At 39.5% G+C, this 19,425-nt stretch overlaps 1 protein-coding gene across 2 annotated transcripts in view; it reads left to right on the top strand.

Moving 5' to 3' along the window:
* Positions 1-2,022: 2,022 nt before the first annotated feature.
* LOC117512155 (microtubule-associated protein 4) overlaps positions 2,023-19,425 on the top strand; it is a 418,222-nt gene continuing 400,819 nt past the window's right edge. For both annotated transcript variants that reach the window (XM_034172151.1, XM_034172135.1), the window contains exon 1: positions 2,023-2,143. In XM_034172151.1, coding sequence (XP_034028042.1) covers positions 2,038-2,143 — 106 coding nt within the window. In that variant the 5' untranslated portion in view covers positions 2,023-2,037. The remainder of the gene's footprint in view (positions 2,144-19,425) is intronic.

Below are 19,425 nucleotides of genomic sequence, written 5' to 3'. Positions count from 1 at the left end.
CTGTCTCTGGTAGCCAGCCTGTGAGCAGGACTTATGTCCCTTTTGTCCTTTATTTCACAATTAGAAGTGGAAGGTGGACAGGTGGAAGTACCGCTGAAAGCGGCCGTCATCCAGACGCAGCTACAGCAGCAAATAATGAAACTCCCCGAATTGGGAACGTCTCATGAGGATGTTGTGAACCCAGGGACGGCGCCGCTGGTGAAGTTTGTCAGCTTTCCACAACAATTAAGAGCACTGGGGCGAATTTTCGCAGCGAAAGCAGAGCGACACACCGGGCAATGGCAGCAGACTTGAATTTGTGGCATCGCGTTGCGCCCGGTGTGAACGCGGCTTTACAGTGTGAGTTTTATGAACAGCGGCTCATATTTCTGTCCGAACCTGAAGCTGTCAATGGACTGCGTGGACTTTACACCGAGTGCCCTCTGGTGGACATTTCTGCCTGATGAAAACATCGCACAGCTCAATACAAATACATGTAATTTGGTCACGTTTCAAAGGGGTCAGACTCAATAAAGTCAGTGATTCAATGTACAGTGGTTCATTTCAGGTCAGCTTGATGTATAAATCTCATCATTTCCACAGTGAGAGCTATCAGCCTGCTGTTAGAAGCAAGTTAGAGACAAAACTAAACCAGCTGATTTCAACAGACAATCAATGCAGCCCGAGGTGGTTTTCATTAGGCGGCCAGTCGCGGAAGTACGAATTCTCGCCTTTGGATTGGCCACTTCACGGACCGGAAGTGACATGGCTCCGCGGCAACCCATATATTTATTTCCATTCTAAACAAATCCACGTCCAGCAAACAGGAAGAATTACTATAGAGCTTGTATTTTAATTTTTTTTTAAATGAACATAAACAAAGTTTACATCTGACCTGTTGGCATTGTTTCTCTCCGAGTAAAAAATCACAGCTTAATTCCTTATCATAGAATTGCGTGTGAATAACAACAACGTTTTTAAGGTCTCTCTGTGTTTGCGCCGGGTGTTTCTCAGCCGCCAACAAGCAGAAAATAAATAGCTTATTTTAAGAGCTAAGTCTTTTCTGTAATTATTTTATTCGCCACAACAGTCCCAGCGTTCCCCATGGTTATCCATCGTGTCTTCAGTATTCTGCTCACGACAAAAATAAACCGCAATAATGATCCATCAAGACAAAAAAAAAGTATGTTAAATTACACTGTTGTGAAGGCTGACATTATCACCAGCAGTCCAAGATGCGCTTCCACAGCGCCACCAGCGGCGATTGTCGAAAGTGCATCTGAGTGTCGTCTGTCGCCCCCTGGCTGCACCCACGCCTCAACCAGTCCCGTGAGCTCTGAGACAAATTTCCACTTATGCAGTTCATTGCAGATTGTAGTATCTGGAATAGCCACAAGATGCCGCTACAAACCCACTTTATGCCAGGATGACCCATTTGGAAGAGATGAACTCTGTCCTTTATTGAGAAAATAAATGCGATTTATTTACTTTTGAATTTATTTAATTATTACGGTCACTTTGGTGTCTACAGGCGTCAAAGAGCTTTATTTGACTCATTACTCGTCACATGCGTGCCTGCTCAGGATTATAAAGCGTAGTGAATGAGTGTCAACTTTATAATATGACTTTTGAACATAAATTATTAACTGTCTTGCGATATTTACGCCAAAACAAACATATACGTTTGGTTATTTGATTTGGTACACGTCTAATAAACGTGAATTCATTGTTTTGAAAGGAACAATTTCTACGCCGCTCGCATTCCTGTGATTCAGGCGGTATCAGGGCGTTTTCCTCGACCGTGGCCGTATCCAGAACCCATTCCCTGCGGTTATTGGACCGGCACCGTCCCGTAAAAGGAGTGGAACTTCTCCATTGAATGCACAGTTTGTCTGTCAAAAGCGGGACTGGTGACGACAGGCGACCTGCTTGAAAATTGGAAACTACGATTGCATATATTCTACGTCACTCAAAGTTTATCTTACTGTGATTGGAGAATGCATGTGCCATTCATGCAGCTGAGGTTTTGATTAGAGAAGCATTTGTAAGGGGCGGAGCATGTTAGTCTGCGGCCAGCTGAGTGCACTTTCGGGTGGGCGGACCGTAGCAGTGACAGTGACGCTCCGAGACTGTGGACAAACTGTCAAAAAGCACACAACTAACGGTGAGTTCTACTGAAATGTGAACACTCAGCTGTCTCGGTACATTAGCGCTGTGAGGAGCAAAAGTGGACTTTGAGGGCGGACAGTTGTTCTGTGCGTGGCAGTGAAGTGACGGAGATTTTGGATGAGTGGCTCCCAGAGCGCGCAGCACTATGGGAGTAGAATAATGCTGCCTTCACGTACTGCTCGTACACTTTCCCTTTGAAAGTACGATGAGGGCGCAGCATGAACGCAGTTAGGTTTTCTGTAAATTATTAGACATTGGGTGTTTGCAGAAATTTCTTCTGCCACTTATTTTAGCGAATTATGTATGCTGTAGGTTTTACTTTCGAAGTGAATGTTATCTTGTTTATTACCTACGTTATTGTGTTTCAAGTGCAGCGGATTGCACATGACTTTAGGGAACACTGGAAGGAATGTTGTGGCTTGTCACAAGTGACGTTTTGCAAGCATTTCTTTCCCTTTATGTGTGGTTAGATGTTAAGTTATTGTTAGTTGTTGTTGCTCAGTACAAGTTTGAAGGCATGTCTATCTTTCACACAACCAGCCATTATTTTCATGAGTCATCTTAGGATTTTCCTCCCATATCATGTGATCTGCAAATATGAGTACATAGCTGAAAAGTGGTATTTCCATTTGTCATTTTTTTATTGGCTGTACAGTAACCATAACTATGTGTTGATAGGTTTTTGTTATTATTACGGCAGTGACATGACATCCTAACCATCACCCTAACTAGGGCTGCAGCTATCGATTATTTTAGTAATCGCGTATTTTATCGATTATTCTTGCGATTAATCGAGTAATCGGATAAAAAGTACTTTTGCGTTTTTTTAACAACATCAACAGTCCAGGGCTCTCCCTAAGCAGTGGCACAATGTCGCTGTGTCATCAAATTTAGTGTATCCCTTTCTGGTTTCCTGGGTAATTATTTATTTTTTTCACATCTTTACAAGTTTTGGATCTTTCCTGGTGTCAGGAGCTCAGCCAAAGTTGGGCCAAAGTTTTGACATTTTGTGTGCCTTTTTGTTTTTTGTTTTCCCCACCGTGTAAAATTTAACCATTTTAAGGTTTTTTTTTTTTTTTAAGACTGGTGAAGTGGGTACCTGCATGATTTTTTTTTTATCCCTCTTTCTCTGCTGTTATTTTATTTGAGTTACCGTGTTTGTGAAGGATTGTGTGTTGCCCAAAAAGGCGAAAATTAAAAAGCAAAACAGTCAGTGCGAGTCTGAGCAAAACACAGAAGGAAGAGTGGGCTTCTTCCAGAGACTGTCAGTGTGGACAAGGACGGAGCTGTGAGGGCTGTGCTTAGCCGCTCACACCGGGCAGAGAGAGGCAGTCAAGTGAATAGCCACTCCCCACGTAGAGTGGAGACCAGGCAGCGGACGAAACACACAGGCCTGGCATATGTACTACAATGTTAGTACATATGCCAGTACATATGTTCGAGGCACAGAATTTGCCTCGAACATTTTAATTGAAACTAATTGTTTCAGCTGTAACCCTAACCTTTACCTTAATTACCCAGATAACCCAAATCTTACAAAGATACATCAGTGCAAAGAACAACTAAAACAAGAATTGTTAGTTGTTATGAAGGGAGTTAAAAAACACAAGAAACCAGTTCTGCACTTATCCCTGCATCTGCATACAGGTGAGCACTGTTAACACGCGCATACTTAAGTTGTGATTTGGTTTTACTGGCGGTGAAGTTGTGGGCTCCAAAAATTTAGACTACCTATAAAAAAAAAAAAAAAGTCTATTTTGATTTGACCATTTTTGCGAGGGATCATACGTCAGTGCCTCACACACTGCCACATATGCACCTGCCACATACACTAAATTCCGGCCAAATCTGAACTGGTAGTATGGAGCTAAAAAGTTGCATCTAAAAACTTAGAATCGCCAGGGCTCTTCAGCACTGACGTGCAGCAGCCGGAGGAGGAAAAAAAAGATTCCGAACCCACTCGAGATGAAAAAAATGATCGTCCAGATTCTTCCGCACTGACGAAGCCCTCATCACTGACATGCAGCAGCTGGAGGAGGAAGAAAAAGATCCCGAACCCACTCCAGATGAAGAAATCATCACCATTCAGGAAGGATTCACGCTTCAAATGGTCAAAACTACTATAATATTATTAAAATATTGCAGCGCCACACTTTTTTTTTTTTTAATACCTCATGATATATATTTGTTTGGGCTGTCACACTATAGACATGTATTTGTATTGAACCGTATGGTAGGCACATGATGGTTCAGTGCATAGAACTGTGCACAGAAATTAATAACTGTTAACTGTGAACACCTAGTGACTCTTACACCTCCACTTCATCCCTCTACCCTGTGAAAACACATTCTTTATATTTTGTTTTAAACTGCTAAATGTTTGGATGCAACTTGAACTCCTCACCCACACCGTCTCACCCCACAAAATGAAATGCAGAATCTTGTTTGTACGGATTTTATTAATTTTGAAGTTGTTTTTCCTGCGCAATTGATATCCCTTTTCTCCATCCCTGAACAATTTCTGTATGTTTTTGGTAAAAGGTCATTTTTTTGTTTTGTGCAAGATCTGTCCTGTTTGGAATTTTACTATGTCTGTTAATTTTAATGGTTTTGACTTTAAGAAGAGTGAGTGAGTATGGTCTTGATATTGACTAGGGATGGGTATTGATAAGATTCTGCTTATCGATCCCATTCCTTATCGTTTCCCTTATCGATACCTCTTGTGAATTTTGTACTAAAAGTAGGCTTTACAGGTTTTCTATAGTCTTAAAGTAAATAAATATGAAATTAGTCACTGTATCCTTGATCTCTGGACATAAATAAAAATAAACAAAACGGTGTTTCGCGTTGAAGTTATTAATTCCGACTGGACTCTATCGTTCTAACTTGACTCATCACAGAGCTGCGCAGCGTTTGGAGCTGTGTGAACAGAACGGAGGATGATTCTCGTTTCTTACTCGCAACATGACAGGAGTCCCAGTTAGTAACTTTAATCTGCACAAAAGTGACTCACGATTTCACATATTCAGGGATGAAAGTGGTAAAAAAACAAAAAAAGCTGAAACCCAAAATTACCCCCCAACACCACGTGCACGAAAATGTTTGAATTCCAGAAGCTCTGAAATGCAATCTGGGGCTATTCCAGACGATAAACTACAGTGAGTGCAGCATCCATTTTAGTAGTATTCTGCTCTTACTAGGATGCAGCAGTTTTCTAGCTTGGCAGATAGTTCTGGAGGAAATCACTGAGTTTAACACATTGAAAATATGGTTTGACCGAAACAAACTGTCATTAAACTTAAAGGAGACCTGCATTCAAAAAAATGCAGTCAGATTTTTTGAACAAAAAATGACTTACATTTACACATGAGATCCTTCTGAATGTAGTAAAGTAAATCTGCAAGCCCAGATCTGTCATTCAACGGAGAAATCTTCATTTGAAAATGACAAATTTACAGCTAACATTTAGCCCTCCGCAAATTGTCGCTCTCATCATGGACGTTGCCGAGACGTCACGGACAGGACCCTCTCCCAGCATGCATTGCGCCAATTGTAATTTGTGGATTTACGTCAGTTTGCATCTGCACCTTTTTCTTGTCTTATACGGAAGGATCTACTTTTTTAAAAACTTCATATTGTCTTGCGGCACGTTTGGTGAGTACACATTTCTTTTATTTGTGCTTGAAAATTATTTTGGGGGACTTTTTCATATGCCCGTTTGATTGCGTGGTGTCGCAATGAAAATCTACTGTCTTTCGCCTCCGGTACCATTGCTGGATATGGAGGCGAGACCCGCAAATAATCCCAGTCATTAAAAATATATAAACCTCTCTCAGCATCCATGGAGCTCTGGGGCTCCGATTGCCGAGACGTGCGGTGCTGTGGATTTTGCCGCAAGAAGTCTGTCCTTGCAGCAACAGGTGTACTGGCCGCTTCGCATTAAAACAGCAAGCGTAGCGGAGGCAGAGAGCGGGAGAGGAAGAACGGCGCCCGCTGTCGATGTCGTTGCTGATCTGAGCACACAGATCTGTAGCTCACATTCATTGCAGCTTACTTTTGGATGTTGAAACCAGGATGTGTATAAGTAACATTACTAACAGATAAAATCAATTTCAGTGCGGGATCGGACTGAAGGCTGGAGCGCTTCGTCTTGTCCCTGACGTCATGGAAATGATACGGCTGTACAAACTGTTTTCACAGAGGGCTAAATTTTAGCTGCAAATTTGTCATTTTAAACGAAGATTTCTCCGCTGAATTACAAATTTGGGCTTACAGATTTACTTTACTGCATTCACAAGGGTCTTACAAATACATATCAGCTATTTCTTTCTGAAATCTGACCACATTTATTTCAATGCAGGTCTACTTTAAATAAGACATGAATGAAATGGAGGTGTAAGAGTCACTAGGTGTTCACAGGAAACAGTTATTTATTTCTGTATGTATGTATAATCATTGTTAGTTGGTTTTATATTTTCTGTTGTGTTTTTATTCAGGTTCTTTTTGTCTCTCTAAAATTGTATATAATCATTAGATTAGTTATTATTACTATTATTGTTGTACTTGCTATTATTATTAATATATAAACAAAAATACATTTCAAAAATGTTACAATTTGTAATACATTTGAATCTTTTACGACAACAAATGCTTGACAGCTGCAACTGCTTAATGCTAATTTTAACATTGAAAATGCCATAGACATGCTAAGGTGTTAGCATCGGTCCTGTTTTTAAGTTATAAAATACATCTATCAACTGTTTCAGAAGACCATAACAGGTCGGTTTAACATAAAAAAGGTAAATAATACTCACAGCTATATGCTCTTTAGGGTTTTAGCGGGGGAAAGAGAAAGGAAAAAAAAAATCAACGAAGCAATGATCGAAGACTGCTTCAATCTGCGAATCACTGCTTTGATTGGTTCAAGGTTCAAAGCAAAGCCGCGCTGCAGAAAAGTTGATTACAGACCTCCTGCAGCGTCTATAATCAATGTAGAGAAATTATAATTTTCCTGACAAACATCCCCAAAAACAACGGCCACTCTGAAGGACCAATAAGGGAATCGTTAAGTAAAAAGGTTATTGATGTCGGTGGATCGAATCATTTAACGATACCCGAACGGAACCGGTTCTCGATACCTATCCCTAATAGTGACATTATGAATGACCCGTATTTCCCTTTTTTGAAGAATACTTTGTGATTTTATCAGACTCATGTAGTTATTGCCCCAGATCTCTACACTGTAATTGAAATCTGGTAAGACAGTGGAACAGTGTAGGATGCGGAGTGATTTGTGATCTTGTGATGTTTTGCTTCTTTAACACTAAAATAATTCTTGATAATTTGGTTTGTATATATTTGATGTGTGGTTTCCAACTGAGTTTCTCATCTATTATTGCCCCAAGAAATGTATATTCATTAACCCTTTCAAACTGCACCCCATCTATCTGCATTTGTACTTGCTCATTCGTTCTACAGTTCTCAGATAACATTGTCTTGTGGCAGTCAAGAAATGAGAATCGTCCTCTGTTCCGTTGGCACAGTTTCAAACGCTGCGCGGCTCTCTGCTGAGACACAGTCCGGTTGGAATTAATAACTTCAAAACGACTTGCCACTTTAAATAAAATGACACCTCTTTCCAAATGCTGTAATACAGAAAATAAACTACAGTCGACTAAAACATTTTTTCTTCCCAAAATGAGACATCGTGCATTCTTTATGAATTACACTGATGCTGACGTGAAGCACAGCTGCAAGAGCTCAGCTCAGAGGTATGGAAAGACATTCATGCTAATAATGTCTGAAAGAAAATGCTTTTGACAAAAAACACAGATTTTGTTTATTTCTATTTATATTCAGAGATCAAGGAGTCACCATGTAGAGTTTATTTAGGTCCAGAGTATAAGGATCCAGCGACAAATTTCATATTTATTTACTTTAAGACTCAATAAAATGTTGACATAAAAAACCTTTAAAGCCTACTTTTAGTACACAGAAAATTCACAAGCGGTATCGATAAGTGGAATCCCTAACTACGTTCCATGCTCCAGCAGAATCTAGCGCATATTGAAATGTATGTTGTCGATGCGTGCGTTTGGCCGTTTCCGTCACGATCTTCGGCAATGTTCGTTAGCATCTTTAAATTCACGGGAAGCTGCAGGAAACGAAGACAAGACGCAAATCTAACAGAACGCTTTGAAATTCGAATTGAAATGTGTTTAAACTACATTCACCCAAACCCGGACAAAACCAGGAAAGGAACTGGCCAGAAGAGGAAGCTTAGTGATGATGAGTTAAGGGAGAGAGACAGGCTATATGAAAGAAACAAGAGGAAGAGAGGTTTTGTCCCGACCTGGCCACAGAAATGGCCGTGGCTTGGTCATGACCAAGAGAAGAATGAGGTTTTCTGTCAAATCTGCAGGGCCTATCCACCGTATGCTGACAAGTAAGCAAAGTATATGCTTGTTCCTGGTAGACACTTTCTGTTTTGAAGCTAGTTTAAAACTCTGACCAGCTTGCCCACGGTGACAACATTAGCAAAGGAGCCAAGCATTTTTTTTTTCAATTTTTAGATCTATAACTCCAATCCAGACAAGGTATACATTTTAGTTTTGATATGGACCTACATCTGTATTTTACATTTCTGACTGTGAGTTAGCCAAATCTGAGGGTTGCTTAAAAAATGCCCTCTAAATTTTATGGGAGTCACTTTATTTTTTACACTTGAGAATGTCCTATGATTTTTTTTTTTAACTTCATGGTCCATAGACAATTTTATGTTTTTTTTCTGGATTGTTTTATATTATATAGGCAGTTTTATTTGCAGGAATTCAAGTTGGAATATCATGAACTCTCGCATGCAAAACCATGGGCCAGTGCTCCTACACTGTAGGCCACTAACTTCTTCTACTGGCCCTGTGGGCCAGTGGGGCAAATTGGTTTATATCAAGCCCTGAAACTTAAAATGGACAATATATTGAAGGGGGTCTGACACATCACTAAAAACAAAACAATGAGCTGCACAGTAAATTCATCACAACACAAATGACAAGATGTAATCAATTCATAAACATTTAATGAAAAAAGAGTTTACATTTATACTTTGTCTCACAGTGCTAATATGCCTGACTGCAGCGCTCTACTGCTCAGTCCTCATAGACTAAAATTACTGTACTGAACGCATACTGAACCGTGATGTCAAAACACAAATGCAAACTGTACCGTGACTAGGGCTGTCACGATTAGGAATTTCTGGAGATGATTGTCAGACAAATAATTGCGATTGACGAATATATTGTCTATTTTTTTCTTGTTTCCCCCTTATTTATATTCTACTATCATAGTAAAATTAGCTTTAACGATACACATTCTGTGCTGTACTGTACATTTTAATGAATAAGAGCAATTTAGTGATGTTTTGAACATCAAGAAATAGACAAAGACATTAGTATCTTCTCCATTCCTTAAGAGGATTTATTGTGATCAATCTCTTACAACAGGGCAAGTATTGAAGCAAACTCACATTTGCCAAGAGCCAGTTGACGGGATGCACCAGCTGCTGTTGCACCGGGTGGTGATTGTGCTGGTGTGGTCTTTCCATGTTCGGTGTATTGCTGTGGGTGGTGGGTCTGTAGATGTTGTTTCAGATTTGTTGTGTTAGCGGTTTTGACCGGCCCTGTTTTATGGCAAAGTTTACATATCGCTTCCTCCACATTACTGGGCTCTCCCTTATCTTAAAACCAAAATGCATCCACAGTGGTGCCGTGGTACGTGTCTTTGGAACCAGAACCTTCTCATCCTCCATGTTATTATCCTAACCTTGCTAACCATCCGACCAAGATGAGGGTTAAACAAAGCCAGTGAAGCAGTGAGGCAGCAACGCTGCGTGCGGCTGCTGCTGGCGCAGCACAGTGATGTCAGATTCAGAGTCGTTTTATGCATCTTTGTTAATAAAATAAATAATTCACTGTAATCACAAATATGAAAAATATTCGCGAATATGAAAAATAATCGTGATTTGCGAACATTGTAATAATTGTGACTGCCCTAACTGTGACACCCCTAATATTTGTGCAATTCAACATTCCCTGAAATGCTGTGACAGTTTTCATGTTTTTTCCTCTGTCGTTTTTGAATTTTCCTGGTAAGTTTCTCTTTGGTTGACAGTAGGGTGCCTTAATGGAAAGAGCGGCATCAACTCAGAACATGGCGCCATTTTGGGTCCAAATGTGCTGAACTACTGAATAAACCTTTAATGATTTCAACATTTTTTTTAATCATTTAACCACATACAGCAACACATCCAGGTACAGGTACTATCAAAATAAATATAGTTAAACTATCAAATTTACAGAAATTTACAATTTATGATGATTTATTTAGTTAATTTAAAGCCTGATTTATGCAGCTGCGGCTCTGTAACTGTGTCATGCAATGACTTGCGTGACAGTTTAAAGTTCTCCATCTCTGGATTATGTTTTATTCTGGACTAATTTGACCCTCAACAAGCCTTACTTTCTACAATCATCACCTCCAATTCAAAAGGTAAGCTGTACATTTTCCTGTTTTATGACTTTGTGCTGTAAAGTTGTGGACTTTTCTGATCCATTTTTAATCAGTGTGCGCACTGTAAAACTGTTATAACATGATGGCAGACAAAGGAGTAAAAGCAGAAAAGTGTCAAATCACAGCCATTTGTGTCTGATTTAACATGTGCACATCAGGCTTCAGGTCCGAGTCTGAGCACGGTGTGAAAAAATAAACAGTTGGGCTTTTAATCACAGAGATGACTCCACAAATCCATAAATCAGCTAGTGTCAGAGTGCTGAACTTTAATTTGTACCTTTGTTACTTTGCACGTTCAGACTGCTCGGGGTTTTTAATGGAAATACGAGGGCTGTCAATAAAGTAACGGTCCTTTTTATTTTTTTCAAAAACTATATGGATTTCATTCATATGTTTTTACGTCAGACATGCTTGAACCCTCGTGCGCATGCGTGAGTTTTTCCAAGCCTGTCGGTGACGTCATTCGCCTGTGAGCACTCCTTGTGGGAGGAGTCGTCCAGCCCCTCTTCGGAATTCCTTTGTCTGAGAAGTTGCTGAGAGACTGGCGCGTTGTTTGATCAAAATTTTTTCTAAACCTGTGAGACACATCGAAGTGGACACGGTTCAAAAAATTAAGCTGGTTTTCAGTGAAAATTTTAACGGCTGATGAGAGATTTTGAGGTGATTCTGTCGCTTTAAGGACTTCCCACGGTGCGAGACGTCGCTCAGCGCTCTCAGCCGCCGTCGTCAGCCTGTTCAAGCTGAAAACCTCCACATTTCAGGCTCTATTGATCCAGGACGTCGTGAGAGAACAGAGAAGTTTCAGAAGAAGTCGGTTTCAGCATTTTATCCGGATATTCCACTGTTAAAGGAGATTTTTTTAATGAAAGACGTGCGGACGGGTCCGCGCGTTGGGACGCAGCCGACGCGGTGCGGCGGCACAGGAAAAACACCTCCGTGTTGATAACCATTTGTAAAATCCAGGCGGCTTTTGATGGCTTTCAGTGGAGTGAGTATATGAGAAATTGTTTAACAGGCAGGAGATGTTCCAACTTGTCCTTAACGCTTTCAACAGAGGTGTTTTTCCTGCAGTCAGTGGAAAAAGACGTGACAGCGCAGCGGCGCCAGGACGAAGAGGCGCGATCAGAGGAACTGTGAAATACTGGTCAGTCACTATTAATAATTTCTTATGTGTCTAACCTCGTACGTTGATCGTTAAAATTAAATTAGTTAGTTCTAAAAGCCATCATAATTATTTATAGGAAAACGTTCTATTTTTATTTCTCAAACAAATGTTTGGGCCTGAAAACAGGTTGGTCTTATTTTTCTACTCAGGTTTGAACTTTGAGAGTGTTTACACATGAGAGAAAAGTGAGAAAATGTTTATGCCTGATTGAGAAAAGTGTATAAAGTGTGTAGTGAGAGCACCAAAAGAAGCAGCCTAGCGGTCTCCACCACTGAAGACCTCATGAGGATCACCCTGGAGGGGCCAGCTTTAGAGAACTTTGATCCACATCCTGCTGTGGACCCTTGGTTGAATGTAGCTAAGCATAGCAGGCGACCTGAGTATAAAAAGTGGGACCGGGATGTTATGTGTGTGTGAGGGTTTAAAATAATACAAGAAATACACAGCAAAAAGTAATGAAATGGACAAAAGCAATGATGTAAATAACGATAGAAAAGGAAGTAAAAACAAATAAATACAATAGAATCATATAAAATGTGCATGTGTGTGTGGAAAAGGTACTCTCTGTACAGTATGTGTCTTTGCGTTAATAATAAAATTGTATCAAGAAATTTCACAGTACTCCTAAATTTCTATCTGTGCTCCTAAATTTTTTCATTTAGGAGCACCTGTGCTCCTAGTGAAAAAGCTAAGCGTACAGCCCTGACTTTTCAGTTAGCTGATTACCAGTTATCGAAGCTAACTTTTTGGTTAGCTGTGCCCACCACTGCCTGCACCTTTCCACAACATAGTGACGACAATATTGCTGTAAGTTCACAAAAGAATGTCATGAGTCCCCGCCACATTTGCTTTCCACAGAAAAAAATGCACTTTTATGATATGCCATGGGGTAAAAATCAGTTGCAGAGCATATTCTGGACATGTTCTGCAACTCCACACACTCAAGAATAGGGATGGGTATTGATAAGATTTTATCTATCGATTCTGCTTACTGATCCAATTCCTTATCGATTCCCTTATCCATACCTTGTGAATTTCTGTGTACTACAAGTAGGTTTTACAGGTTTTCTATGTCAACATTTTAAATTAGTCACTGGATCCTTGATCTCTGGACATAAATAAAAATAAATAAAATCTGTAGTTTTTGTCTAAAGCATTTCTTTTGAGACATTTTGGCAGGAATGTCTCTCTGTCCCGGGGGGAAAAAAACGTTTTGGTCGATTGCAGTTTGTATTACGTTTGGAAAGAGGTGTCATTTGATTTAAACAGCATTTCACTTTGAAGTTATTAATTCCGACTAGACTACTATATCATTCTAACGTGACTCGGCAGAGAGCCATCCTGTGTTCTGTGTGAACAGATTGAAGGATGATTCTCATTTCTTTTTCGCAACAAGACGGGAGTCCCAGTTAGTGACTTTAATCCGCACAAAAGTGACTCATGATTGACATATTCAGGGATGAAAGTGGTGAAAAACAAAAAAGCTGAAACCCAAAATTACCCCCCAACACCACCTGCACGAAAATTTTTGAATTCTAGAAGCTCTGAAATGCAATCTGGGGCTATTCCAGACAATAAACTGCAGTGAGTTCAGAACCCATTTTGGTGAGGAAAAAACCCAACTTTCCTTATTTCACTGATTAACTGATTCCATCTGCTCAAAGTGATATTAATCATTGAAATCACCTGGTGGAGTCAGTGACTGCAAAGAAAGCCTGCACCCTCTTGGCCCTTTCTGGAACAAGTTGCCCACCCCTGAGAGAGATTAACAGTGAATGCTGTTTTGAATCCAAGATGGCACCATGAGCCACATGACCGATTTTTTTTTTTTTTTTTTTTTTTCCCAGGACTCGTCATGTCACCACTCTCTCAATTAAGGCACACTAGTTGACATGCTCCAGCTGCATCATGAGATAGAGTAGTGTAGTCCATTTGCACACTATGGAGGTAGTTCATCTATTACTAAATGCATACTGCTTTTTGCTTCGTATGTACAGTGAGGAAAATAAGTATTTGAACACCCTGCGATTTTTCAAGTTCTCCCACTTAGAAATCATGGAGGGGTCTGAAATTTTCATCTTAGGTGCATGTCCACTGTGAGAGACATAATCTTAAAAAAAAAAAAAAAAAAAAAAATCTGGAAATCACAATGTATGATTTTATATATAATATAATTTATTTGTATGTTACTGCTGCAAATAGGTATTTGAACACCTGTGAAAATCAATGTTAATATTTGGTACAGTAACCTTTGTTTGCAATTACAGAGGTCAAACGTTTCCTGTAGTTTGTCAACAGGTTTGCACACACTGCAGCAGAGATTTTGGTCCACTCCTCCATAGAATCTAAAAAAAAATCCAGTAAATCACATTGTATGATTCTTAAATAATTGCATTTTATTGCATAAAATAAGTATTTGACCCCCTAGAAAAACAGAGCTTAACAATTGGTACAGAAACATTTGTCTGCCATTACAGAGGTCAGATGTTTCGTGTAGTTCTTGACCAAGTTTTCACACACTGCAACAGGGATTTTGGTCCACTCCTCCATACAGATCTTCTCCAAATCTTTCAGGTTTGGAGTTTCAGCTCTAAAGACTTTCTATTGAGTTCAGGTCTGGAGACTGGCCAGGCCACTCCAGGACCTTGAAATGCTTCTTACGGAGCCCCTCCTTAGTTGCCCTGGCTGTGTGTTTGGGGTCATTGTCATGCTGGAAGACCCAGCCATGACCCATCTTCAATGCTCTTACTGAGGTAAGGAGGTTGTTTGCCAAAATCTCACAATACATGACCCCATCCATCCTCCGTTCAATACGGTGCAGTTGTCCTGTCCCCTTTGCAGAAGAGTACCCAAGAGTATGATGTTTCCACCCCCATGCTTCACGGTTGGGATGGTTTTCTTGGGGTTGTTCTCATCCTCTAAACATGGTAAGTGGAGTTGATTCCAAAAAGCTCTATTCTGGTCTCATCTGACCACATGACCTTCTCCCATGCCTCCTCTGGATCATCCAGATGATCACTGGTGAACAGGTCCTCCTGTGTAGTTCTGAGCTTTCTCAGAATCATCCTTTCCCCACAAAGTGAGATCTTGCATGGAATCCCACACAGAGGGAGATTGACAGTCATCTTGTGTTTCTTCCACTTTCTAATAAATAATCATAAGTCGTCTTCTACCAAGCTGCTTGCCTGTTGTCCTGTAGTCCATCCCAGCCTTGTGCAGATCTACAGTTTTGTCCCTGGTGTCCTTAGACAGCTCTTTGGTCTTGGCTATGGTGGACAGGTTGGCGTGTGATTGATTGAGTGTGTGAACAGGTGTATTTTATACAGATAACAAGTTCAAACAGGTGCAATTAATACAGGCAAAGAGTGCAGAATAAGAGGGCATCTTAAAGACAAATTAACAGGTCTGTGAGAGCCAGAATTTTTGCTGGTTGGTAGGTGTTCAAATACTTATTTGCAGCAGTAACATACAAATAAATTGTTAAAAAATCATACAATGCGATTTCTGGATTTTTTTTTTTTTTTTTAGACTGTCTCTCACAGTGGACATGCACCTAAGATAAAAATTTCAGACCCCTCCATGATTTGTAAGTGGGAGAAGTTCCAAAACCACAGGGTGTTCAAATACTTATTTTCCTCACTGTAGTACACAAATATGCATGCCCGAAGTAACATTTGACTTGGTCTTGATTACCTTTTTTAAATCCTGCCCATTAACAAGAGGAATCCAAGCATGTTTGTCAATTTGAAGCTGTAAGGGTTGACATTTTTTTTTTCTTACAAGCAGGAGGAGTTTGAGGATAAAATTATTTTGCCAATTTAGGAGGCAAGACTCAATCACCAAGTTCCATACAGATTTACATACAGGGATGAGAATGGGCAAAGAAAAAAACTCTGAGAAAATTAGTGGGGGCCCGGGGGTCACCATAGGCCCAAAGCACGGTCCAGGGGCAGCACCCGCACAGGTTTTAAGCATTTTAGAGGCATTTTGGGGCCATTAGAGAGACCTAAATTCATGAATTTCCATTTTATATTTTTTGTATGTTGGGGTATGTGGAACCGTGACTGTAATAACCGAATCTGTCTATGTAGACCTTCTTTCAGTGATACCTGCCTATAGAATATGTACTTACTATAAATACCATAGCATTGGACAGATACCACTGAAGTTGCCAAAACTATTCTTTAATTGTCTTTCCGTAACCTGCAATGAGCTCTGAAATATACTGAAACTTCATGCAAGTATGTGAAATTATTTAAAGAGATTAAAACCTATCAAAACAATATTTGTTATAAAACAGTGGCTTTATTAATATTTACATGGGAAATGTATGCTTACAAATTATTGCCCCATAATAAATTCCTAAATCACGCCATGTGAGTTTGCACCCCGACTACTTATGTCAGTCAGCAGGAAAACCCCACAGGCACATACAGCATAGTAACATTAAAATGCACACATCCTGTGCACCAGCTGTACCAGTCTATGAAATTCAGCAAAATAAAAAATAAAAATAAAAATGATGCAGGATGATTTCATCATGCAGGCAAAATATATTTTGTCATTTTTGAATGGTTTATTTATTAAAGAGTAAAAACTGAAGGAAATCAGTTGTAAGGCCTGAAATAAGTTTCTGTTGGAAGTATATTAGCCATAAGGTCAAGTGAGAGGGGAAGTGTTAGCTTTTTAAATACTTGAAAGACACTGGACTCATCGAGAAGATTTAGTACTGCTATAAATGGACTGGTGCAGCAGGTGGCAGTAATGTAACAATAAGGACGCCGGCTCGCGTTATACGCCACAAAAGAAGAAGGGTTTGTTTGTTTTTCTCCACTGGGTCATGTTTTCAGAAAAAAAAACATGTTTCATGTCAAAATAAAGCCATAAAATACATATATATATTTTTTTTAATTTAGCGGTTTTATATGATGAAATAAACGGAACATGGAAACAAATTCTGACAAAAATTTGTATACAAATGCTGGTTTTGCAGCGCTTAATTGCACTTCAGTACATGCACAGTAGCTGCACCACACTTAAAAATTTCAGTGATTCTAAGCACATTTTAATTGCATGAACAGAATTATTGGACATGCAGCTGAGCACTGGATGTCCCTGACTGGTACAAGCTTGCTGTGCCTCATCCGCGCTCTGGACCTGGGCAGATTAGTCTGTTTAATATTAATTTGACAAAATACAATCAGATGACAAGGAGCGCTTTTCTGAATTCACAAAATGCCTCAGGAAACCATAAAAAATACATAAAAGTATTTCATTTACTCATATTTGTTGTCAGTCTGGGTAAATCTTCGGACTCATTCCCAATTGTTTATGCAGCTAATCTAGTTTCCTCAGTGGAGCGTGACAAAAATGTGTTTTTGTCATGGCGAGTGGTTGAAGCTATCTTTGACTGCCAGCTAACTCCGGCATAATGTGAATTAAAGAATAACCGATAAGGGAATCGTTAAGCAAAAATGCTGTTGATGTTGGTGGATCGAATTAGGGGAGGTGATGGTCTAGTGGTTAAGCATTGGGGTTGAGACCAGAGGGAAACCTCTGTTCAAATCCCATCCTGACTGGAAAATCATTAAGGGCCCTTGGGTAAGATCCTTAATCCCCTAGTTGCCGCTAATGAGGCTGGGTGGACCAATTTTTAGGGGCGGACCATTCGGTCTGTGACACCGGGACAGTAATGGCACTGTAAAAGAAATATTGTTTTGTTCTTTTGTTTTTGTTTGTTTGTTGTTTTTGAGAAGAAACTGAACTTTGTTTAGAAACTGTACATAGTTTAAACAGTTAAAAAAAATGCTAAAGTGGTTGTTAAATTGAGTTATGCAATGGAGTAGGAATATACAAATTTATATTTCTGCCTACTCTATTTTGAACATGTTGGGAAAGGAAATATGAAATGGAAATGTTTGAACATGTTAGAAAAAAAAAAGTAAAGCACTGTAAACCTATTGTCATTTTGAACAAATCAGCCACTGCATTAGCTCAGATGTATGTTGTTGTTAGTAAACAGCACGTCCTGTTGTCAGACTCTGAGATGTTTTTGTGTCAGACCTGCTCAAATACATCACAACTGTGGCTAAGCTAATATTAGCTTCAAGTCTGAAGATGACAGAGGTCTTTTCTGACCATTATAATGTGATAAGTTTCAAATGCAAATTTGAATAGAGTTATTAACATGGGACACACATGTAACAAGATTGTTTTATAGCCCATATTGTTCTACTGGCAGTTATTTCCATCCCGATAATTCTTGTAGAATAATGGTCAGAAAAGTGTTTACAACAAAGCCAAATGCAAACTTATATCTGCCATAAGAAAAGCTAAATCCATATATGCACAAAAATTAGAACAGCAAATACAATCAAATGACACTAAATCAATCTGGAAAAAATTAAAAAGCATGACAAATTATAAAACAAGCTCACTCCCCCTCACCAGACACTGACGGTAGCTTGCCAGATTTATTAAATAACTTTTATGGTAGGTTCGAACAGCAGCCTATCCCCTCCATTTCTCCCCCATTCCCTCCACCATCACCTCAGGTCCTTATTGAGCAGGCATTGACATTAATCCTTTTAGTGTTCTTAGGACAAGTAACCCTGGCAATTTACTTGTCCTATAGGAAAAGCTGGTTGTCCGGACAACCCGTGACTGAGATTCAAATTAAATATTTATCACATGTACTTTGCTCTGACTTGTCACTTAATAAAAACCTCTCAGACTTCTTTTGTTTGTAAGTACTTTAACTTTAATATTGCAACATAAGAATTGCAGCTGAAATTGAAAAAAATCATTGCATTTCAACATTTTCTGGGACTGAGATTCAGATTAAATATTTATCACATCGACTTTGCTGTGACTTATCACTTCATGAAAAAGTTAATACTGTCACTCTCCTGTGTGGGTGGTAAAATTCAATTTCCAAAAAATAAATTTTATTACATATTGCTTGCGTAGCCTCTAGACTTTTAATCCGTTAACCAAGACCTAGCTCATAATGTTTTTCTCCTGTGATTGTTCACAATTGGGGAAAAAATTAAAATAATTGGTAAATGCCAATATGCATCTGCTTCTCTCCTGTGTTTTCTGAATTCATCACTGTTCAATGCATGATCATTTGCCAGTATGTATTTTATAAAGCAAATCAAATTCTTTATTTCAACATTTAAAAATGACTTACTGGTCCGCAGTTGAAGGAAAATCCCGACAGACATGGCAGTATATTGTGTTGCTTCTTCCTTGTGCCCCAGCCACGGATAATCCTGTGTCCAGCTGCTCACAAACTTCCTCTCTCTTCCTTTCTCTTCATACCTCTTCTTTGAAGCTTCTACACTTGTAGGGGTTGATGCTTTGCGTTTGATTGGCGCTTTCCCTGGTATCTCGCTGCCTAAAACCTTGGTGTCTGCTCCCGTGAATTTTTAATCCCATATCGTCCCAATCACGTGATAAATAGCAAAGTTGAATCCCATCCTGTGGGAATCCCATGGGAATCCCGTGACCCGTGGGATTCCCAAAAAATGTCAGCTTCTACTACG

Source organism: Thalassophryne amazonica, chromosome 1, assembly GCF_902500255.1.
Source record: "Thalassophryne amazonica chromosome 1, fThaAma1.1, whole genome shotgun sequence".
Taxonomy (NCBI): Eukaryota; Metazoa; Chordata; class Actinopteri; order Batrachoidiformes; family Batrachoididae; genus Thalassophryne; species Thalassophryne amazonica.
The sequence above is the reverse complement of the archived record's forward strand: the minus strand, read 5'-3'. Positions and strand labels throughout refer to the sequence as shown.